General features: G+C 38.3%; 1 protein-coding gene across 1 annotated transcript; it reads left to right on the top strand.

The window, feature by feature from the left end:
* The first annotated feature begins 546 nt into the window (after window positions 1-546).
* LOC124275529 lies at window positions 547-25,696 on the top strand. Its single transcript, XM_046711108.1, has 6 exons — window positions 547-586; window positions 2,602-2,656; window positions 21,606-21,733; window positions 23,329-23,435; window positions 24,078-24,168; window positions 25,358-25,696. The coding sequence occupies exons 3-6, from the start codon at window positions 21,607-21,609 to the stop codon at window positions 25,546-25,548; spliced, it is 516 nt and encodes a 171-aa protein (XP_046567064.1). The 5' UTR covers window positions 547-586; window positions 2,602-2,656; window position 21,606; the 3' UTR covers window positions 25,549-25,696.
* The last annotated feature ends 322 nt before the right edge of the window (window positions 25,697-26,018 follow it).

Below are 26,018 nucleotides of genomic sequence, written 5' to 3'. Positions count from 1 at the left end.
GATAGCTGTTCATAAACACATACTCACGATACAGTCAGAATCAAACAATCAGAGATTAGTGAGTGAGTGAGTTAAAACCTAAAGTCACTTTGGCAATATTTCTGTTATATCGTGACTAAAACAGTAAATACTTTATAATTTTATTTTATAAAATCTGTCGCCAAAGGAGAGTAAAACAACTAGTATATCACGGTTCCAGATTCAAAACTAGCATGTAACTTTAACTTTATACTATTTACGACGTTACAAGCAACTGAAGGTTGACCATGGGGACTCACAGCGCCTTTACTACATGCCTGGACCCCAGCTGGATTTACACCATCCTTGTAGTCAAATCTAGCCATAATTTAAAATTACAAAAATACTACGTTTTAATAATCGGGTCAGTTTAAATTTATTGTGAAAGTTTTGTGACTTACGTACCCAGAGATCATTAGATACATCTTATGAAAGTCTTGTGTCGCTGTTATTTATTTATAAGTTCATGTGTTCATGTGTGCCACGAGTTCTGTACTATTTTCTTTAGTGAATGTTCTTTTTTCAGGTTTACAAAACGAAGGCTGAAGGGATAACGGTAAAGTCTTAAGTAAGTATACTCATTTTTATAGTTGTAAATGTAATTGATTTAATTAAACTGTTGATAGTTCTTGGGAAATATTTGATTCAATGCCAACTTTATCTGCAAACATAATTTCGTTATGTAGATCAAAGTATCAATATATAAACACCACGAATTTAAAGATTATATCATATCACTGCTACGAATAACCCAAGACTATGGAATATCAGTTTAACATGAAGTAAACATAAATGTAAGAAAATACGTGCTGAACTGGTAAACAATCTTGAGGTTGACTATGCTTCAATTCATAATATTTCAACGTTGCATTGATTGCAAACAAGGGAAAAGATGCCTTGCATTCAAGTACCATTCTGAGACAAATTATGTCTCCCAACATGTCCGACACATTACCAAAAAATTCATTTTCAATTTTACACATCTTAGACTTGGTAGCATCTAACTTAAAATTCAACCAATTCCGTCTGCCAACAGACCTCTGCGTCCAACAAGTTGGTAATATAATCAAATTGATTTATGAATTCTTGTCAAGCTTTGTCAGTTATTTAAATACGGACCATAATAACACGTGTAGCCGCCTCCTAATAATTACAGTCACTATAAACTCATTGTAAATACATGGATGCTCTTAAAACATATGGACAAAATGGACCAGAACGGACCTGTTTATTAATATGTTTTGTTTGATTGGCATTCCAGAAGTTGGTGAGCTTGAAAACTGCGTAAGAATCCGAAATGTTGCTCTATGCAATAAACAAGAAGTTGTTATCCATAAAGTTGTATGCTTTTGTTATTGACCTGTTGATTGTCGTTCAGAGCGCATTAAATCAGTGGAATGAACAAACTGCAAAGTAGGAAACAAACTGGAATAAACCCATTGTGTCATAGCTAGATGTCATCAAATGTGTGGCTGTCCAGATGAAACGATTTGTAAGTGTTCCAACTGACAAGGCCTCAAATAACTTAACCATTTTATGTTAGTATCATTGCCGTACGTGTGTGATCGAATGACTTGGTATCAAAAAGTGCCTCAAAGAAGGCCGGTATGTTAACCGAGGATAGCGTCTGCAAACAGGAAGAATCAGTACCAGCAAGACCTTGTCGCAAAGATTGACCATAAACCCCCAAACAGCTTCCTCGATAATATCCACAAGTACCCTGGATGCATCTGTGGCTCGGCCCATAATTCTATTACCAGGCCTATACTTCACAACGTTAATTGATATATGTTTCGTTATGCAAATCAGAAAATGTATATCTCATGTGTGGTAACGAGTTTAACTTATAAGCATGAAATCCAAATTTGAATACTTTTTCTGAAACCTGTGAAGATCCGGGTCAGCATTGGCCTCCAGCACCCATGCTTGTCCTAAGAGTAGACTGAAGAGATCGGGTGGTCAGGCTCACTTACTTGGCTGACACATCCCAGTTGAGTAGATCAAAGAATACAAAATACCGGGAACGTATGGTACAAGTCACAATAGGGAATTGCATCGGGTATCATTTTTGTCAATGAAATTTGCCGCTCTTGAAATCTTGATGAGAAGGACACGCTCGATTGTACCTCAAAGGGTGTTCCTCAAAAGTTGAAAGATATGAAGTTCATTGCCACCATAATGATAAACCAAATGTACATGTACATAACCGACATTGTCAATCAACACCAGATCTAAGGCAAATGATGACACATATATAAATGGACAAAAACATCTCTATGACATGCAATCTGGATAACATCCTTTGATGTTTTCTCACGTTTGGATTACCATAAGACAAAGATCAAAGACATGCTCACATATCCACATTAAACAACAGCACACTTTGATGAATTAAATAATAAGTAACACGGAAGAAAATGGTTTGTTTATTGTCCTCGCCTCCTAAAAAATGATCAATGTTCCCCGTTGCTGTTCAGTTGACAGAACATGATGGATGGCAATATGTATAGTAGCGAAGCGGTACTAGCAGCCAAGCGTTTATCACCATGCTATGTTAGACAGATATATGTAATTGATTGACAGACTGGGCGACACTCGGATGTGCCCGAGCGGACGACAACTTCTAGGCAGGAAAAACGTGAGTTTTCTGAATTCTTCTTTAGAATTACTTGTTATTGTTTTTGCCTGCATGGGTTTCTCATCGATGAGATTCGACTCGCGTGTGATACAGTGGATTCCTATATATTCCGATGTGAATCATTCACTTCACAGAATCTATGAATTCGTTGTTGTCGACATTCGATGAAGGAACGAGCAACAGTTAGTAAAAACAGGGTTAAACTGTTTCATATGTTTTTCATAAAATGTAAATCGTCAAAGCAAAAGAACACTCCTACTCGACCACCAATACAAAGAGATTCAATTTGGTGTAAAGGGATAATATATGTAAAAACTCAATGAGTGGATTACTGAAAATAAGTGATGACACCGGTATTCGCGAAAAGGTTAAGCATGTCCTGCCTAGCGGTAGCACTCACCATTAATACAATTTGCTTACAAATGTAAGTGTAAAATGTTTATGAATGCATACTTGATCTCGTCACTATATGGCTGGAACTATGCCGATGTGACGTAAAACCCAACTCAACTGAACTACAGAGGTCTGTAAACTAATCAGACAATTACGAGGTCAGTGAACCAGAAAAACAGTTGTCAATTTTGAATAACGGTACCGTGAACCTAGTTCAGAGATTTCGCTGCCTACAAGTATAGAAAGACGTTTGGAAATAGATTTGATCCAACAACACAGTAGTGGATAAGACCCGTGAAGGTCCGGGTTAGAAGGTCCGGGTTAGAATATTGGCCTTCAGTAACCCATGCTTGTCGTAAGAGGCGTTTATCTATATTTTTCAACTAACGGGTTAGAATTGGTCTTCAGCAACCCATGCTTGTCGTAAGAGGCGACTAACGGGATCGGGTGGTCAGGCTCGCTGACTTGGTTGACACATGTCATCGGTTCCCAATTGCGCAGATTGATGCTCATGCTGTTGGTCACTGGATTGTCTGGTCCAGACTCGATTATTTACAGACCGCCGCCATATAGCTGGAATATTGCTGAGTGTGCGTAAAACTCAACTCACTCACTCAGTAACTAGTGGATAAGTTACAAGTTCTCTTGAGACATCAATTAGCAGTTGTCGTGTTCAACAGTTAAATGAAGATGCCATTTATCTATCTGTAGCACACACGCATACATACACACACACACACACACACACACGCATGCACGCACACACACACGCACAAACTACGAATCTTTAATCCCCAAACAAGGGTTCAGCAACATATGAGTAATATTCACTCAAATGTCCCAGACGAGTTGATGAATCATGTGTATCAACACGACTAAAATTGATGAAATGTCAATTTCGGTTCATTTCCCGACGACTCTGGTATTTCAATTGTTACATACTTCAATATATCACATTCGAAAAGGTAATATTCAACTAGCATATGCAATAAATCGTGATCACAAGGAAACGCCTATGTCAAAAACAACGCCATTTGCTGTTTATCACGTCGTCCTTCTAAATGTCACGGAGCTCTGCTCCAAGATCAGAGTGTGTAATAGGAATATAGTAATACCAGAAAACGCGGTACAGGTTCACAATATAATTACCAGCAGCTACCTATAACCAAAGACAAGCAATATAAGGGTAAAACCCCAATTAACACCGACAATGATAAATACATGACACGATTTATCCATAACAACTTCTCTCATAAAAACGTGTCATGTATTCGTGTTCATCCAACTTCCAAACGCCTTTCAAGAACGGATCGGCGATAGAGAGACCATGAACAAAGATGATCAGCTAGGCCGTTACCGATGATAGCTGAAACCACCTTCTTGTTCATCGACATATGTCATACTGAGATTTGATAAGATGTGTATCGATGGATACAACCTTCAATGTCAACGACGTAAAAATGATACTCATGATGACATGAACAGACATGGCCATAAATAAACACGAATTGTCTTATCTACGAGAAACATCCTCTGGGCAATTCTATTCTGAATAATGACACATTTTGTTCGCTGTCATTTTCTTTATTGGACATGTAAGGTTCCAGACGTGTTATTTATATCTGAAGTATACACAAAGGGTCGGGAAAGGCAACCGTGCGATACCCCCCCACTTTCAGGGTTGACATAAATGTCAACATCTCTGATGAAGGAATGAGGATTTGAAGGAAAACAACATACATTTGTCATTTAAGAACAGTTGAGGCTAACTGCTATCATACCTTTAGAAGTAGTTTTTTAACACTTTAACTTCTAAATACAATAAAGTCATGAAAACAATAATAAACCGAAGGCGTTTTTCTATGCTATGTGCATATGTTGTGGTCCAGGTAGTTTATAACTACATTGTGATTGTTTGCTATGTTAATGACCAACTATGTTTACGACATGTTACTAATGATTCTAATTCAACTTAGTATGTAACACGAGTTTTGATTGGTCAATGCTATATATTTCCGACCGTATAATCAGCATATACGGTCGCAATTTGAAAACCGATTCACCAAAACCTTTAAATGCATCACTACACTTTTGGGGTAAAGCTGCTTTGCAGGACATTGTCATTTGCAGAAGCCATAGGTCAATTAACTGCCCTATCCAGCTAAAATGGGTGGAATTTGTGTTAAAAACGACAAAATAGTATCATAAATTTAATTTTAAGTTCAAACAACTTACTCGAAACGGGCTGTTGACCCAACACTGTTAGATCATGAAACAAGATTATGACGTCATTATGGAGCGTAACGTCACCTGCTGTGACGTCATTTGACAACAGAACTGATAATGGCCCGTAGTTAAGGAATCAACGGGCCGCTCGTTTCTGTAACTAGAGGGCGGTTTCATCATAATTCCTTACATTTTATCTATAATACTATGATCTAGTCATCATTGTCAAATTTAGTCTGTGTGCACATAATAAACGTGTGTAGTTTGAAAAGGGAACTACTTTCTCTGGCGATGGTGTAAGTTCAAGGAGTGATATGATTAACCTTTGACCTAGAGGAACTTTGACCTGGCTTAAATAATGAATTTCTTTCACGAAAAACAGCGTAAAACGAGTTGAATTAGAATGGGGATAACTGTACTGTGTTTGACGAAATTTAACGTTATAACTAAATTTGCGGCTATATAACCACCGGTATACGTCCCCAATTCGTCAAACACAGTACAGTTATCCCCTAAAACAGCATACATATTTAACATGTGATACATTTTGTGTAAACATCGCTGATTTCTTCCGCAACCAGTTTGGGGGCTGAAAGTGAAAGTGTAAAACTATATTATCATACCATGTGTGCGATATATATATGTTATATATATATATAAATGATACGTGCATTGACTACAAATTTCAGTCATTTCGTGAAATGACTAAGAGGAGAAGCCATTTCGCTATTGGCTACTAGTATATAAATAGGTTTGGACGTTTCCATCAAATTTGATGAAAATGTGCTTGATAACGATTGGCAATGTTCGTGATGCACGAAACAAATCGCCAAAACACATTTTGTGGCCCAGACTCTCAGAAACACGAAACGCATGTCTTAGTCAGATATATGGGAACGATCGTGCGAAAAATCAGTATATATGGCCTGTCGAACACTGCAATATCACTGCATATAAAGTCACACAGAGAGAATGCCAAGGTTTACCCAGGAAGAAAGAGAACGAGCAGTCGGGATAGTTGAATAGCTGACCCTCTTAGTTATTTCACGAAATGACTGATTTCACAATTTCACTGTAACATATATATTCAAAGGCAAAAGTTTTTGTGGCACACAAACAATAAACAGACTCAATATTAAACTTAAAATAATTAGATGATGACAGGGTATTACATTGAAAAATATGCAACTATCGGTAGTCAGCGCACCTGCAAAACCACAAGAGAGGTTTCACAAATCAAATTCACTCGGTCAGTAGCGAGTATGTCCACTTGTACATATTAAGGTCTGGCACCTTCGCTTCAATGAGGCAAATAAACATCTACGAAGACCATGGGAAATACATTCCACATTAGAGTTCCTGCAGCGTTGTTAGAGGATTCGGAAGCGGTCGTAAACGTCGCTCCATTTGATCCCTGACGTGTTCAATGGGTGACAAATCAGGGGATCGTGCGGGACAGGGAAGTACATTACCATTCTTCTGATTAAATGAGAACACAAACGCAATTTTTTGTCATAGAGGTAAAAACATTCTAAAAGTCACCTTCCATGATTATAAGTGAGCAAATCGTTTGTAAAATCACAATAAACACGTAAAAAACGCACTTGTATTACGGCCTATTACGGAAACAACCGACAGTTAATGACCAGGAGCGGGTATCATGTGACATGACGTCATATGTGTGCTTTTGCCGATGGCTTCCCCTTTGATTTTACCAGACAACTTGAAAGTGACCATGGATTCTGAAGCCGAAAAAGATGTTCTTGATGTCACATTTGACATGTACGTTAGACCGTATTGTTAGGAGCCGATTTTACATCTTGCAAGAGAAACGTCCAATGAAGATGAAGAAGAAGAATCAAGCAGAGGCACTACTTGATGTTACAAGCATTTTAAGATAGACGTTATGATGTATTTTATTTGTCGGCAAAATATGACAGAGTTTCAACATTGCACACCCACATCTATAATAAATTTAGATTACCAATCCCTAGGAAAATATTGCTATTGAAATGTGATTGCAGTTCTTTTTGTGTGAAACAGGTGACTTCAGGGAGTCTGAAAAATACAACAACAAGTTGATTGGTCCCAGGAAATGTTTAAAAATATAAGCATGCTTCAGACGGGCTAAAATAGAAATTGTCAGCACCAAACATTACACTGTTGCAAGGAAATATTTCGTTGAAGTTTTTTTTAGAATCACAGTTCTCATCAATATATTGCCTTGTCTCTAAACAAGATTTCAGCGTGGTCGAGATAATATATGCGACGCAGATAAAATATGTCCCGAAAACTGGTCACGTGAGTTCATGGATCTGCTAGCGGAATGGTGTCAGGCCGGGAAAGCCACATTTCAAAAATGACTAATGCCGGGTAGGCCACATTTCAATTACATGGCTGTAGCCGGTAAAGCCACATCTCCAATAGATTAATTAATTAATGAATTACCGTAACCGGTAAAAGAGTGTTCTCATGTATAATATTGTTTTCACAAGAAACGAATCTTTCCTCCTCACAAGCGTTTCCTACACTAAACGCCAAAAGAAACGTTACCCTCCTACCTTTATGAATTACTCAAAAGCTATCAAAGATATGTTAGAAGGTATTAGTTTACAAGAGAGCTTAACAACACAGCTGTATGCAAATCACGAACCAAATTCTCAAAGGCATTCATATTTAGGTGAAATGCATCTTTTTCAGAAGAGTTAAATTGTCCTATAAAACCAATAACAGGGATTTAGATGTCCAAACGAAAGGTTGGAATAAAATTCTGCTTTGAGACAGAGATAAACCATATAAAGTCACCATTTTTCAATTATTAAAACAAGAAACAACTGTTGTAAAGTGTGTAAAATTGTAAAAGAATCATTCCTATGATTTCAGTCTTTAAACATTTTCTGCTGATTTGTATTAGTGAAAACAAGTACAACGTGTCTTTGATATCGTGAAAAAGTGTTAAGGAATACCTAAAATTATCTTTGTTAACATTTGTGCTTGCAATGTAACATTTTTCCATTTTCTGTTTGCACACAGTAATATCAATCGCCAAAACGTAGCAATATTCAAGCAGTATTTGCATCAATTTCACGTACAGAATGATTATATATGGTATAGAGCCTAGGATGTCCAGGTTTATCTAACTGATTTCGAAAACCAGGGCCACCGTACCAACAATAACCTGGAAGGATGGCGCAATAAGGTAAAGAGACTTGTCCAGAAGTGCAACCCTAACATTTACGAGATAGTAATGCTCTTTCAATGTGAGCAGTCTCTGGCAGAGGTTGCTGTCCTGAGACTATCTGACCAGTGGACAGCACTTTCACGAAGGAAGAAATATAGAACCATTGACGCTCGTATTGCATGACTGAAGACCAAACTTCTGAGCCAACACCTGAGTGACATGGAGTATACGGACCATGTGGGCGACCTCCATCATCTGCAGTAGGGGATGTAAAAAAGAATGTTGGTAAATTATGTTTTGTGATCTTACGCCATTATAACTGTACACATGGCAACAGACTAAACCATTATAACCATTATTATGTTTTACAGATTAGGATTTATTATTATTATGTGATAATAGTATATATAAAATAGCTATTGGTATATTATATTGTGCTAATTATAGAAATAAAACATGTTGTGATCTGCATAAAATTGTGAGGAAACATGTCTTGTTTTGTTAAATACGGTAACCTGTTTGAATCACTAAGCATGTTTTGAAAACAAAGCCGGGAGAGCCACATTCCATGTTCACGCAACCATAACTATTACCGGGAGAGCCACATCAATTTGGGCTATCTGTTTCGGAAATGCGGCTCTCCCGGCCTGAAACCAGCGCAATATGCATAATAGTCCATTTTGGATTTTTGGGTATGAATTATTGAGCTAATCATTTTACAACATATTTTACGCTAATCCTTGCAACGAGAAACCCCAGTTTCAAAACTTAAATCATTCAAATGTGTCTTCTGAGAGCAGAGAATTATAAATTATTCATATATTGCGGCCATTTGTAATTTATGAAATTTTAACAAATTTTTGGTATCGTGTTCTAGGGATCTTAGAGAAATGCACTGTGGTGAAAACATTTCTGTTACCATTAGTTGAGTTGACCAAATTGAGTGCTAAATTGGTCTAGAATGTCTGGACTACAATGGGCGGAGCTGAAATAGTGGAAACTGTTTTCGCGATTAAAATATAATCAATGATAAAATAATGCATTAAAAATTGGGGTACATGTTTCTGATGACTTTATCTTTCATCCAGACAGTTATTACCATTTTCCAGTATTCCCCTTAAAGATACTGCTGTACAACCCGAGCAGCTTACGTTCTGTCGTTATCGTGTTGAAATGTTACTCCAGGGTCGTACTGTTGCCAAAATGCTAAAGCGGCATCAGTACCTCAGAACATTCAACCCCCCTCAATCGCAATCACTGGCGTCTTTGCTGCAGCTCTTATCTCACCCCAGATCATAACGCCCCCACCTCCAAAACGGTCCTCTCCCAGGACACATGGTCTGATGTAACGTTCACCTGTGTCCTGCAGTCAGCTCCGTGAAGAAAGAAACGAGATACGCCAATGAAGAGACGTTTTCTCCACTCACGTACTCCCTATCGGGTATTGTCGTAGACGCGAAGACGCCGTCGAGCTGTTCTGGTAGATCCAACTCTGCTCTGGTGCCAGGTATGGTACATGCTAAAAGGTTGCTGGCTGCAATCTGTGTCGAAAATGAGGGGTTCGAATCAATCGGTCTTGACGTGAGTTCGTCTCTGGTGGAGGGTCTATAACTAACTTTTGCTGGAAACGACTTTGAATCGACGAGCTTCGAGGTAATCTTCTGTCATTTTCGAGAAATGAACGATGAATAGAGGTGTTTTCTAACTTCTGCAGCTCTTCAATAAATATGAAGTTTATTTCAGTTTGTAGGCCATCGACCCATGTACAAAAAGCAATATAAATGACATTGTGCATAATGGCAATAGGCAGACATTTGTGTTGTCAATATATAGAAGATCGACATTTAAGAGATGATTTGATAAATTCAGCACAATTCAATAAAGTACCATGTCATTAGAAGTTATTAATTTTATGAATTTACAAGCCTTTGTTAAATTATTCCATAGAGGTAAATGCGTTTTTTGTAGTTTCATATTTATCACATTCAAATAGGAAGTGGACTGCATTTTCATTTCTATTACTATTACACATCTTACAAATTACATCTGTGTTCATAGTTTCGTTCCATCTAATATTACATCATAATGGTAATGCATTGAATCTTAACAAATATAAATATCTTTTTAAGTCTCTTCCATTAATTCTTAAAATGTGGTTATCAAGCGGCAATGATGATATGTTACTTTTTAAATGTACAAGACTGGTTTATTCCATGATATTGCTACTGATATGTTGTTTTTACAAATCAACTAACCTCTGCTTGAATAATGATTAGAATAATGACACATTTCCGATGTCTTGGGAAAGCCAAACATAACCAAATCCATACTCATTTAAGAGCTTATGTATTTTTTAAACCCAAGTAATCCTAATCCAGAATCTAGTCTAAGTATATAATAAATAAATTATAACATTGTTTGGGATAACGATCATTAGACAATCTTAATAGTTTACACCAAAATGTCACACATTTAAGATGATGATCTACATTCATACTATATCTTCCACATTCAGCTAATGCTGCATTACTTGATGTATGTTTACCTACCCCTAAAACAAATTTACAAAAATTATTATGAAATTTATCCTCAACTCTTCTTTCCTGAAATCTCCACACCTCTGCCCCGTACAACAGTATTGGTTTTATTTTACATTTAAAAAGTTTAAGTAACACAAGAACAGGAATATTTCTAAAATTATGTTGTAATTGTTTTTTAACTAATAAGGCTTTGCTGGCATTTGCCACAAGCGTCTTAGTACAAACACTCCAAGACAGCCTAGTAGAAAACATGATACCAAGATAATTATAATATGTGGCTGTTTTCAATTGTACGCCATCGGAAAACCATTTTTCATAATTACGAAGGTAGCCCCCATTTCGAAATACTAATATCTCTGTCTTATCCATATTAACTTGTAACCCCCAAGACTTACAAAATTTACACAAGATGTCGATTTATCTTTGCAACCAAACCACAGTATCATAAAAAATACATAAATCATCAGCATACAATGATAATAACAACTCTAAATATGTTTTACCGATAAATATACCTCTGACATCAGAATCTTCTATCATAGATTGAAATTCTGAGATAAACATTGAAAATAAAAATGGACTGAGCACACATCCTTGTCTGACTCCACTTTTGACTGCGCTGATTGGAAATGATAAGCGCCTGGTTATTTGGCCTTTCAGAGTTAATATGTCATGCTTCTTACAAATATCGTGCAATTCAAACAGCAACTGTTGGGTTTCTTCGGTCATTTTAACGTACTCTTTCTCTGGTTTAAGTCCAAAAATTCATTCACAAGATAACACGTGAAAAATATCTAATGTCTCACGAACCTTTGCTTCTGAGTATAATTGATAGGACAAGAAACCTCGACCTATTGTGCAGAATCCTGCTGCATAGCTGCTCGGGTCTGAATGTTTGAAATCACTATGCCAACACCAGTTTCTGTCATATTTCATACACATGAGCATTAATCAGGAACTACTCATAAATTTCATGTGATGATTACGACAAGACGACAAGTTTTATATGCTTTATATGTGCATTCTAGTATGCTGTGGTATTATCGGCTGTTTGGACCAAAACTATTAAAATTGCCAATGGTTTCAGGGGGTGCTTAATTAATAAAATAATAATAATAAGGTTGCTTGTATAGCGCTTAATTCCATACACATGTATGCTCGGAGCGCTTGTCGGAGTAGCACACGTAAAACACAAAGTGCTAGTTGAATAAGAACGTCTTGAGCTGACGTTTGAATTAAGTCACTGATGGTGAAGTTTTTAATTCCATTGGAAGAGCGTTCAAGAGTTGTGCCGATACGTTGGAGAATGACCGACACCAAAAGGTTTTCAATTTTGTCCGTGGAATGACAAGATTGTGTCGCGAACATGATCTGAGTCTTCTGGCTGGATGGTACTCGCTGACCAATTCACAAAGAGCTTGGCTTCCATTGACACTTTGGTAGGTATATGTGGACTTTGAACTGGATTCTCTTCTGGATTGGGAGCCAGTGCAGGGATTTAAGAACCGGTTTGATGTAGGAGTAGTTTGGTGATCTGGTTACAATCATGGCAGCTGTGTTCTGGATCCTCTGTAGGCGATGTGTCTGCTCTGAAGATGCTCCTGCAAGAAGACTATTGCAGTAGTCGAGCCTGGAGAGGACGAAAGATCTCATTAGTGCTGCTGCCGATGAATCACTGAGGATGCGGATGCTGCCGACGTTTCTTATGTAGAAGTAGCATTTCCTGACTATGTCCGACACTTGTTGTTCCATGGAGAGTGAGGTGTCGAAATAAACTCCCTGATTTTTCAGACAGGATGTGAAGGGAATGTCAGATCCGTCAACTGTTATGTGGTTATGTCCAAACTTCCAAAGGCGAACTGGAGGGCCGATCATCATAGCCTCTGTTTTGTCTGCGTTGAGCATCAGCTTGTTGCTTGTCATCCAGGATTGCACATTATGTATGCAGGTTTCCTTGTTTCTGATGCAATGTTCCTGAGATGTAGCGTCCACACCACACTTGTTTGACAACTGGGTGTCGTCCGCATAGAGGTGACATTGGAAGATGGACATTGGAAGATGAGATGACATTACTGATTAGTAGTGTTAAAGCTCATGTGTGTACTATACTTAACTATTACATTGAGATTATATTGGCCGAATGTGTATTATTAATATCAAATATTAGGAATTCTTAAAGGTCATTCTTAAAATTACTCTAAAAAAAAGAGGCAAATGTACGTGAATTTATATGAAGAGAATTGAGCATTCGCGTAAGAATACTGAGCGGTACACCAAGGTGAAAGTCGTTCATGACAGCGGAATATGATTGTGACTAGTCGCTAATACAGTGCAAACATAACTCATGCTTAAAATAAGATCTTTAAAAAATCGGGCAGGGTTTTCCTGGCAGTGTTTCTATTTTCATTGCGGGTAATCGCCTTATCAATATCAATTTCTGATACCTGACGGAATCAATTCGTCGTCTGTATTGTGATCGATAGATCGAAATCCTTGGTTGGTACCTTTCTTAGACGATCGCCTCATAATCCGTACCTTTAATTTGAACGAAGTACTCCGTTTCATGTTTTCCAAAGTCAATTACTGCAGTAACGACTCCAGAACCTCTGTCATCAATTCTTACAGAATCACCAATTTTGAGAATGGGGGCAGCCATGTTGTTTACAAACTCGTCCAGGAAAAGTTAACTCGGGTCGACGTCATCAAAGAAATGGTAACGTTTCAGGATTCGCATCGCGTGTATGGAGTTTTGTGAAAGTAGTTCGTGGATTGACGTAATTTGCATAGTTTGGATACCAAGTTTATCAGATTGCTTTATTGCACCGATAACACCCTCCATTAGATTTATGTTTACACAGTGAATGTCTCACACCGAGAACACATATAATAATCACCTAGTAACTATGGTAATTCCTAGTCAATGACACATTATTAAATTTACCTCAAGCACTTGACTCTGTGTCAATCATAGCATAAATGCTACAAAACCTTTTAAACATCTATAAGAAATCTCTGCTGAAAGCAGAGTGGATTTACAATTCCAACCATATCATGAGCATGTGTTTATGAATCACTATGAAATAGTGACGATACCAGGTGTTCGCGAAGTCAACATTTGTGTTGTTTGTGCGTGCATAGGATTTTGTGACCAAAACCTTGAACGTCGGTTGTTACTGTCAACGAACGTTTGATAAATGCTTCAACATTTGTGATTGATGAAAAATACTTTTCACTGTACCTTGGACTTGAATATGATGAATGAAAGTAGCTCCAACAAACACTTTTATACCAAGTGGTTGGGGGCATTCCCATGCTGTGAGCCTTCTGCACTGACAGCTTGTTATTGCAATAGATGCAATGAATAGTGATCTATTAATCTATAAAAAATGTTCCTCTTCACTTTACCAGCTTACAAATGCCACTTAGTTACATACTCAATGTCAATGTTTAATAACGTTTTCTGAAGGCCAGGATGCGTATTTCCACCATTAGCATGCGTCCCCGCTGCAGTGAGGAAAGTCCTTAGTGCATTCTTTTCTGCTATGTTTCATTTCTGTGCCCAATTTTATCTATTCAACTGCATATAATATACCTTTTCCGCCTGTAAACTAATTTCAGCACATTGTCGCGTTGTCACTAGAATAGATCCAATGTTTGTTTCCTAATACTGATAATATATAATTTTAAAATAGGTGTTACATTATGTAGTAAGGTACTCAAAATGGGAGACAACTCTTGTAGGATTGAGAATGAACATTACTACATTAAGAGTTATCTCCCCTGGTGTAGCAGACAGCTTCCTTTGTTGACATGGCAGATTTGACAGAAGAAGAGAAAAGAAAGGTGGTTCTAGATCTTTTTGGAAGGGGTGTGACTAATGTAAAGGAGTCAGCTGGTACACATGTCATTCCTCTGTCTACAGTATACAGCTTTCTTTCTGGTATCTTTCAGATATTTTTATCATTGAGACTGTAAACCTTAAAGGAATATAATTGTCATGCTTTATTTGAATTCAAGAGATAATTTTCCAGTGATTGTGGAGTCAGGAACATATCACCAAAAGCTTAACCAAAGCTGGCAAAATACAATTTTCCCCTATTTACGATATTGAAACATGTGAGGGTAATAAATTCTATTGAGCATCATCAGAGAAAACATTTCAGAGAAGGATCTATTGTACTTGGATTAGTCTTTGTTTCATGACAATGGAAAATTGACAAATTACAAGTCGAAGAAAACTAGCCTATTTAAGAATATCTCAGAGATCAACGCGAACCTTTGTTTGAACTCCTAAGATCATTTTCGCGCAATCCTCTCGTTTTATAGCTAAACCTGTCATAAAATATATAATATGTTATCGGTGAGCAACGGAGTTGCTGTGATATTGTAACCGTAGCAGGAGGTGATCATGCAGTAAAGAAATGTCAATGCTATCTATGTCGATATCAGTGAAACTCAAGATGTAAATAGTGTCAAATGTGAAATTGAGACATTCTGCAACTATTGTTATGATAAACAGATCAATTTATGTATATGTACAATTTGGGGTTTCTTTGCTTGAAACAAACTTGCTACTACGACCAAATTGTTCAAATAAGAAGGCCCTTGAATGGCTCTGTCGGATGCACATTGACAGTTATAGATGAGTTATAACAGTGATTAAGGAATCGAGCGGAAATAACAGATGGCTCATATATATTTATTATCAAATGGACGGATTGACTTCTGAAACGGGTCAATCAGCCGAACCCAGCCACCCCAGTCGATTGTTGCTCAAGGCGTAGTGTAAGTTATATAAACATGTTTATTCAGTGAAGGCACACGCCCATGGTTTAAAATACCTGTATTACAGATGCAATATACAACATTCATGTAACATGTAACAATGTGATTTTACAATATGAATAAATAAGAATAAGTCAGTCAAATAAGAATTCATTTCATAATTTCAAAGATAAAATGACAGTTATTGATAATGTACATGTCTTTTGTTGTGATTAACTCATACCTGACGTCATATTGGGAAAACGCATAATTTCTCTTAAAGATTTATGGTATTTACACGCAAAAAAGTAAGTGGAACCGCTTTTCTACAAGACCTTAAGGCTTGCAGGATTTACAGCTTTAAATATATCACTGTTTTGGTCCATTTTCAATTGCCCAACAGTGATCAGAAGATCTGAGTGAGATGTGATCTGCAACAAAGAATGATAACGTAATTCTATGGATGATTGTTGAATTGGGCTCCCGTTTATGTATCAACCCCGCCAGGAGCCTTTGGTAACACCATTAAATGCTCGTTTCTTTGATATGGCTATAAATTTGTTGGACATATATAAGCCAAATGTGTGCCTTACTTCCGTGTTACTTCAGTGCTTTAGTCATCTGTTTATGGCAAGAGAGCAGAAGTTACTCATCGGAACCTCACGTATTGTCGGACGTGAAGCTCTCTATATTTCAAAGAAGATTTCAAACAGCGCCATACGATTATGGCGCAAAGCGTCTTTGCTCAGGTTTAAAACATTCAAGGCATCACAATTGTTCTCAAAAAGGTTTAACGGAAGACAGATATTATAACGTGAACCATACGAGGGTCGGTCAAAAGTAGTCGGCCTCACCTAGAAAATGATACAAATGCAGACCTTTTTATGTTTTATTTTTCTACATATTATCTGTTAACCTCAAGCAAATTGGTTTTGCTATGTTCCAGTCTCACGATCCCCATTTTGTTTGACTTTTTATCTTGGTAATCCCCGCCCAAAAACGCAGATCTACAATAAATGCATCACAAACTTATACAAGAATACACAAAATATGCAAGAAATGTTTGACGTGTTTGGGATAGGTAGAATTCCGCTAGAATCAAGCTTAGATATTAAAGTGCATAAAAAAGCAGTTTGAAACCACAATCGCTTCATGTTCACTGAAACAGCTTGTTTGGGAGACACTACCCACCCTATTTCAGATGACGTAATCATAAAGACATAACTATTTCTAATGTTTCCACTTATTCATACATGAATACACGGGGGGGGGGGGTCCTTAGAAAACAGCCCCCGTCTAAATATATATCAAGCATTCCAAATCTTTTACTATTGATTAGGACGGGAAGTCATTCAATACTGTATTGAACATATTTTATATGATATTATCTGAGGGTATACCATTATCCAAGAGGTACCAAATGACAGACCGTGTTTCATTTTTTGCAATTCTTTTGGAAATATTATACCCCGATGTGTTGTGATGACAAATATCTCGTTAACCACCTTACCCACATATGTGAAAATTTGGATATGGCTTTGCTAATGATTCCTTCAAAATATTATGGAAGCTTTTCAAACACTGGACATCGAGAATATAGTAAGGCTGACTACTTTTTGACCGACCGTCGTATGTTCTCGTGGTACGTTTTCGGGTAAACAATTAACATGGCTTTGCAAGTGTTTGTGACGGGTGCCATCGGTGAAACAGCATACGCTCGCATTTTCGTGAACACTTGGTCTAATTACAATCCGAAAGTGATTGATAAGTACATGCTTATGATAGTCTCAATTATCAATTGCACTTTGAATTTTGGGATTTGTATGGTAATGTTTTGTCGCTATTATTTGCTTACTAACCACTGTCCATTATTCCGTCACTATTTGAATTTGTACAACGTTATGTTGATCAGGAACTTGATATGTGTCTGTTTATAATCATAGCATAAAGATTAGAAAAACATCATAACACACCAGTGATTAAAAAACGAACGTTTGTGGCTTGTATTTTGGATTTCTAAACAGACGCCATGTTTCATCAGCTGAGTCATCTTTCAAAATGTATATGTCTTTGACGTGAACGCAGGATATTTCAAAATCACAGGCTGATGACTACGGTACAGGCGAACAGCATCACATAATTAACCACTGTACATGTATACAATGTTGTGAACATAACTTGAATCAAAGACAAACTGGTTTGAGCAATGGTTCAAGAGCCACTGACATTCTACCTTGCACATGCGCTCCTTGCCATCAGTACTGCCAAGAATATGATGCCAAGTACCACAACTATCTAACAATATTTTGTTTGTTGTTTCACGCTGCACTCAGCAATATTCCAGCTATATGACAGTGTAAATAACCGAGTCTGGACCAGACAATCCAGTGATCAACAGCATAAGCATAGATCTACGCAACTGGGACACAATGACATGCGTCAGTCAAGTCAGCGAGTCTGACCACCCAATCCGTTAGTCGTCTCTTACGACAGCATGGATTGTTGAAGACAAATTCTTACCTAGGTGATCACGGGTAATAAACAGTATAAACACAGCCCAGGTGTAAGAGACTGATGTGTGTCAGTACTGCAAATGCTAAAGCTGTCAGCTGGTATCTGTCAGAACTGCTCAAGGCGGGCCAAGATAAATAACTACCACTGACCCCTGTTGGTTGGAGAGAACATATTCAGCTTTCAATCTGCAGACAAGCAAATGACCCCAAGATATAACTCTATATCATGTGTGAAAGGATCCTTCCAATATGTGATATAGGACAGTATATATAGTATGTAGGTGCTGATGACTATCCAAATTACCCACTTTCAATCAAAAACAGGTTAGAGAGCCAAACCCCTTTAATAAGTCTAAATTAAATTTTTTTAGAAAGAATTTATATATATTCGTTCCTTTATATCCATTTCGGGCGGCGGGGTAGCCTAATAGTTAAAGCGTTCGCTCGTCACGCTGAAGACCCGGGTTCGATTCCACACATGGGTACATTGTATGAAGCCCATTTCTGGTGTCCTAAGGTAAACTGGAATATTGCTCAAAGTGGCGTTAAAACATACTCACTGACTCACTCACTTATATCCATTTCGCCAAATGTAATGAAAAGGTAAGACGCATGCTATGCAGTAACAGAATCGTGTTATTACCAGCAATCACCACCCTTCGAGAACGCCCGAGGACAAGCAACACAAATACCCTTTGAGTATGATAGAGTAGCTTCATAAAATAGCAAGGAGTGAACATTGTCCATTGATGAGGGTTAATAACACTTTAATCACATATAAAACGGAGATCAAAGAAACCAATTATATTGATTGTTTTGTTTGCGTGAGGTTTCGTTACAATATCGACTAGAGAGTATAGTTCTTGATCCCGATTCGAAACGTTTTGCGAAGCAAGCAACAGACTCACCTGAATCAGACAAAGACCGCATGTTCCTAAATCTGAAATTTGCAAACAAGAGAATTGATGCTTTAATTATAAGCAACATTATGAGGCAAAAATCAATTTCCCAAGATGTGCCAAAATAGGAAATAGGAAATGCCAACAATGTCGTTCTCCTAAACGAACACGATTTCATCCAAGTTGTTCAATTATAGCAACATGTTACAGAACGTGCAGATCACGATGTAAATTCCACATCATGACGCTGTCAAGACTCAAACTTTTGCTACCAACCTGCAAGACATATTATCACAGGTGACTCCTCCGTTGTTGACAATAGCAACCTTCGACGACTATTTAAATATGGACGTAAATATCGTGAACAGCCTCCTACCAATTAGAATTACAACTTAAAATCATTATGGATGCTGTCGAAGTATATGCCCACAAAAGGGCCAGAAGATAAGAAGAACCCGTGGAATGTCTTTCAGAGTGGGTTACGTGGGTTGGCATTGGTAGAATACACAAACTGAAAAACAGAATTGGAACAAACCCATTCTGTCACAGCCCGCTGTCGTCCAAAGTCTGGCTGCCCTATTTGAAAAGATTGTAGTTATTCCCACTGACAAGGACTCAAATAACATAACCATTATATGTAAACATCATTGCATAAATTGTTTGATCAAAGAGCGTGGTATACGTGACATATCAAATAATGCCACATATAAGGCCAGTATGTTAACTGAGGAACAAATCTGCCTAAACCATTCAATGGTGCTATCAACGTTTGGCTTGACTCTAAAACCTGAAGACATGTCCATTCCTCTTTTGTACTGGATTCCAAAACTACATAAAAATCCGTACGAGGAGAGATGTATTGCTGGTTCCAGCAAATGTACCACCAAATCCCTGTCTCAGAGATTACCCATAATCCTTAATACTATCAAGGAAGGACTTTCTCGATATTCACTCGGAATTAGTGCCATGTGGATTCTCAAAAACTCAAAGGATTACATTTTTAGAATCTCGGAAACGGACCGAGTTCCGTTCTGTCAAAACCTGATTTTTCAACATTGTATACAACTCTCCAGCATAACAAACTTCATTCCTTGATTTATGGGGCTTTTGTAAATAAACGTGATGAACAAAGATATCAAAGATATACCTACATATCTATCTTCAGAGGTTCAGGACAATTTGTCAAAAATGAAAGAAAATTTCAATATGTGAAATGGTGGACTTTCTCACTGATAACATCGATATCTTTGTGAAATTTGGGGGTAAAACGTTTCGCCAAAAGGTAGGCATCCCCATGGGCACCAACTGTGCTCCCTCCTTGCGCATCTGTTTCTCTATGCATATGAATCAGAATTTCTACTTGGGTTGGCAAAATCAAAACAAGGTAATTTGGCCAAGAAGTTTAACTTAAGCTTCCGGTACATCGATGAATCAGGATTTAAAAGAGCATCATGCCACTCTTGTTCAGAAGTTGTTTGATCAAGGTTACAACATTCAAGGCCTCAGTAGAAATTTGATGCATCAGTGACAAAGATGATGTCCCATGCAATTCCCTGTTTTGACTTATACCATACGCTCCCGAATTATTTCAGGTGAACATATGACTAGACTTTTCATATGTTTATGACGGGTGCCACTGGTGGGGCAGGATACGCTCACCTTTTCGCGAACACCTTGTATCATAACTATTTCATAGTGATTCATAAACACATGCTCTGTCATCGTATCACTGCATGGATGGTCTGTTTCAGACCCGATTCGTTTACAAATTACATCATACAGCTGTAATACTGCTGAAGTATATATCTGCTTATAATATAGTCGCAATCGTACAATCGACTCTGATTTTTGGCAGGATTTCTTATGAATGTGGAAAGGGTTTTGTCTCTTCTAGGTATTTGTTAAGAAATCCCCCCAATAGTCATAAAATAGTAAACGTAAACGCCAAAGAAATACCAGGATACTTAGCAGCCAGGATTTGGTTAGCTATTCTCACCTTCGGCTAAAGCAGTAGATCTTAAGCGTGAAACTTAGCAGCCAGGATTTGGTTAGCTATTCTCCCCTTCGGCTAAAGCGGTAGATCTTAAGTGTGAAACTTAGCTGCCAGGATTTGGTTAGCTATTCTCCCCTTCGGTGAAACGTAGCAGCCAGGATTTGGTTGGCTATGCATGCATTTTGCTTTTAGTTTGAGCTTTTACAAAGTATTCAGGAATAACGTACCCATGCGGGGAATCGAACCCGGGTCTTCGGCGTGAAGAGCGAACGGTTTAACCACTAGGCTACCACACCGCCACAGCATGGTGGTTTGTTATTAATGACTAAATGGTGCTTCAAGGCTACATGGTAGTGGCGTCTAGACCATTTCGTAGTATTGATCTCTGAATCTGTGCAATTGCTGTTTCATTGTATGTTTGTCGCTATTTGTGTTCACAGGATGCCCAGCAAGACTGATGTGTGTTGTCTTGTGGCTATCGTCTGCCTCGTTTTGGAGTTGGCGTCTGCCCAGTCTACTCGGAAGACGATCTGGAAAGGTGACCTGAAGACATCAGTATGGAATACTGGTGAGTCGACATCGGGATCATCTGTGGAAACAACTAGGACATATGTGTAACCTACAGAATACTGCTGGGACATATGTGTCACCTATGGAATAATACTAGGACATATGTGTAACCTATAGAATACTGCTAGGACATATGTTTCACTTGTGGAATACTGCTAGGACATATGTGTCACATATAGAATACTGCTGGGATATATGTGTCACCTATGGAATAATACTAGGACATATGTGTAACCTATAGAATACTGCTAAGACATATGTTTCACTTGTGGAATACTGCTAGGACATATGTTTCACTTATGGAGTACTGTTAGGACATATGTGTCACATATAGAATACTGCTAGGACATATGTGTCACATATAGAATACTGCTAGGATATATGTGTCATCTATGGAATACTGCTAGGACATATGTTTCACTTATGGAGTACTGTTAGGACATATGTGTCACATATAGAATACTGCTAGGATATATGTGTCACATATAGAATACTGCTAGGATAAATGTGTCATCTATGGAATACTGCTAGGACATATGTTTCACTTATGGAGTACTGTTAGGACATATATGTCACATATAAAATACTGCTAGGATATATGTGTCATCTATGGAATACTGCTAGGATATATGTGTCATCTATGGAGTACTGCTGGGGCATATATGTGATCTAAAGAATACTGCTAGGACATATGTTGAACTTGTGGAAGACTGCTAGGACATATGTGTCACATATAGAATACTGCTAGGATATATGTGTCATCTATGGAATACTGCTAGGACATATGTTTCACTTGTGGAATACTGCTAGGACATGTTACACTTATGGAGTACTGTTAGGACATATGTGTCACTTATAGAATACTGCTAGGATATATGTGTCATCTATGGAATACTGCTAGGATATATGTTTCACTTGTGGAATACTGCTAGGACATATGTTTCACTTATGGAGTACTGTTAGGACATATGTGTCACTTATAGAATAATGCTGGGATATATGTGTAACCTATGGAATACTGCTAGGACATATGTTTCACTTATAGAATAATGCCGGGATATATGTGTCACCTATGGAATACTGTTAGGACATATGTGTCACTTATAGAATAATGCTGGGATATAAGTGTCACCTATACTGCTAGGATACCTTTTCTGATAGGATATGGAATACTGCTGGGGCATATTTGTTATCCACGGGATTCTGCTAGGACATGGTTTCCATCCAGGGAGTCCTCCTAGGACATGTTTGTCATTAACGCGATACTAGTAGGACATGTTTGCCACCCATGGGGTGTCGCTAGGGCATGTTTGCCATTCAAGGACATGTTTGTCATTCACATGACACCGTTTCATATTTGATTTCCATAGACATATGCGAAGAAATATTTGCCATCTGTGGAATGCCGCTAGGGCAGGTTTTACTATCGGCTCGACACTGTTAGAATATTTTGTCACCCACGGGGTTCTACTAGCATGCGATTATTGTTGCCATATCACAAATACAACTACATGAATTGAATGATTGCTCTTCTTTTGTCAACATGTCTTTTCATGTTATCAGTTCGATTAGAAGCCCTCGTTTTACTTCCAGAACGGGCAAAAATCTTACCTTTGTATGGATCTAGCTGCAACCTTCTGTGTTTATCGGGTATTCTTTCTTCTGCCGATGGCTGTACCTGCTACACAAATTTGTGTACGGTAAGCTGACAACTGTGTTTTGGTTTTGCCTAAATTATATTTTCTGCTGTTATTTGCAAGCACATTTGTGAATAAATGTTATCAGATAGACAATAAAAAGCAGAAAGAAAAATAACGTACCACTGAAATAATGTCTTTAGGTTTTAAGAGAAATACGTACAACAATCTCGAAACTTCTGTTATCTCGAGGTAAATGTGGAGACAGTGATATCAAGTAGCGATGATTATGGTTGTTGGTTTGTTGTTTTACGCTGCACTCAGCAATATTCCAGCTATATGGCAGCGGTATGTAAATAATCGAGTCTGGACCAGACAATCCAGTGATCAATGTCATGAGCATCCATGTACGCAATATGGGATACAATGACATGTGTCAAACAAGTCAGCGACCCTGACCACCCGATCCCATTAGTCGCCTCTTACCACAAGCATGGGTTGCTGAAGACTATTCTAACACGGATCTTCACGGGTCAGCGATGATTATGCAACTGAACGTGTATACTTCATATAGGAGACACCATAGTATCGGGGGTCGCGGTCACATAACATGTCTGCGTATTTTTAGTCGTGCCACAGGCCGTCAGGTAAAAGTGAGATCGTGTTAGACTCAACACACTATTTAGTTTATGTTTGCTCTTCCAGTCTTCGACCTGTCGATCGCATGAAGTGTGCCAGACACGTACCACGAGGTATAAAACGTTTGCAATGTGCTGTCCCCGTAAACGTCACAGAGGTGAGTGTTTAATGAGTCTGTGGTGATGAACGTCAATGAACTTGTCTCACGGGTTTAAAAAGATGCCTTTTCAGCAGGTCTCAGGTCACGTTTTGCCTAACCTTAACTATATATGTCTCATTTATTTAAGCAATCGTTCAGTGTGATATGTGTTCGGTCCTATGGCAATTATTTATTATCTAATTATCAGTTTATATGTTCGGTCAGACCACGTCATGTTCAGTTCGCCATATGTTGATGTACGTCCCTCAGCTGTCAGGGTTGTTGAACAGTGCAGGGACACCGATGGTAGTACAGCCATATCGTAATGATGAAAACACATATTTTTTAATGGGTTAGGCAGAATCAATTAAGACATTGAACCCGTTAAGATCCGGGTTAGAATCGGTTTTCAGTAACAAATGGTTGTCGTAAGAGGCGGCTAACGGATAGGGTGGTCAGGCTCGCTGACTTCGTTGACACATGTCATCGGTTCCGAATTGTGTATATCGATGCTCATGCTGTTGATCACGGAATTGTCTGGTCCAGACTCGATTATTTACAGACCACCGTCATATAGCTGGAATACTGCTGAGTGCGGCGTTAAATACAAGCAAACAAACAACAGACCTCCAGCTACCAAAGTTGGACAACCTTACTAGGTGTCAACGTTATTAACATCAAAATGATTTTAAAAAGGAAAAAATCCAATATTCAAAAAGTATTTTTTTCAAAGGCGAGAACAAAGCGAAAAATGGCAACGATCCTTTATATGAGTGGGATCCAAATAACATCCTTGGTCCCTCTGTACCATCTACCCTATTGCTAAATGCACTTGAGCTTCTTTGTTCAGCTGACAGAATGACACAGAATACCGTCGCTGGGTTATCCAAACACACTACAAACATTTTATGTACGCTTCATTTAGCGTTGCCCGGACACAATAGCTTCACGACATATGTATAAGAGCGCTTCATTGACTTTGTAGAATTGTAAATATTTATTATTTCGTCTTTCATGTGATATTGTGTTGCACAGTGTCTCCTAATTCCGTTATTTTCCAAACGAGTCAATGTTAAAATACTTATCCTAAGTTTGGGGTTGAAGAAGACTAGCCCCGAGCAGTAGGGCTAGGGCAAGTTCCTGTTCTTCGGGAACGTGAATTGGGTACAGCTTTCATTGACATCACTTGTCTTATTCCTTTGCGTAGTGTGCTGGAACCGACCCCGCTACAACATGAGATTTGGTCGTCGGTTCTACTTCTACAGCCATCAATCCGATAGCTGCCACACCTTCCAGGCCAAGAGATTCGACCGCACTTCCTACTTCACCAATGCCAGGGCGTGTCTCCGACAGTGTAAATGCAGGCGCCCTGACCACGAAAGGCGCGTGTATCAATAAACCAGTTTATATCCGGGCTCAGGACAGAATACCAATGCCGGTTTAAAGAGAGGACTCAAGACATCTTGTTATACACTTCCAGCACCCCGACGGAAAACCCCATCAATGTCTGTGAAGGATGTAGTCATTTTACAAAGAGGTCCGTTTCAAGAGGTTATATGCTTCTCAAAAGATCAAAAGAAGTTACAGCAATAAATCTGTCCTGATGGTTTTAGAATATGTGTCGTTTATTGTCACACACTATTGTGTCAGTTAGGTACACCTACCGGATACCTACCAGCCATATTGTTTAGTGTCACGTCACCTAACCCTAACCCTAACCCTAAACCTCACCCTTACCCTAACCCTAAACATCACCCTAACCCTAACCCTGACCCTATCCTAACCTTTACCCTAACCCTAACCCTAAACCTCACCCTAACCCTAACCCTAAACCTCACCCTAACCCTAAACATCACCCTAACCCTAAC

The sequence above is a fragment of the Haliotis rubra genome, unplaced genomic scaffold, assembly GCF_003918875.1.
Source record: "Haliotis rubra isolate DU_JTF1 unplaced genomic scaffold, ASM391887v1 Scf20, whole genome shotgun sequence".
In the NCBI taxonomy this organism is placed as follows: domain Eukaryota; kingdom Metazoa; phylum Mollusca; class Gastropoda; order Lepetellida; family Haliotidae; genus Haliotis; species Haliotis rubra.
The sequence above is the reverse complement of the archived record's forward strand: the minus strand, read 5'-3'. Positions and strand labels throughout refer to the sequence as shown.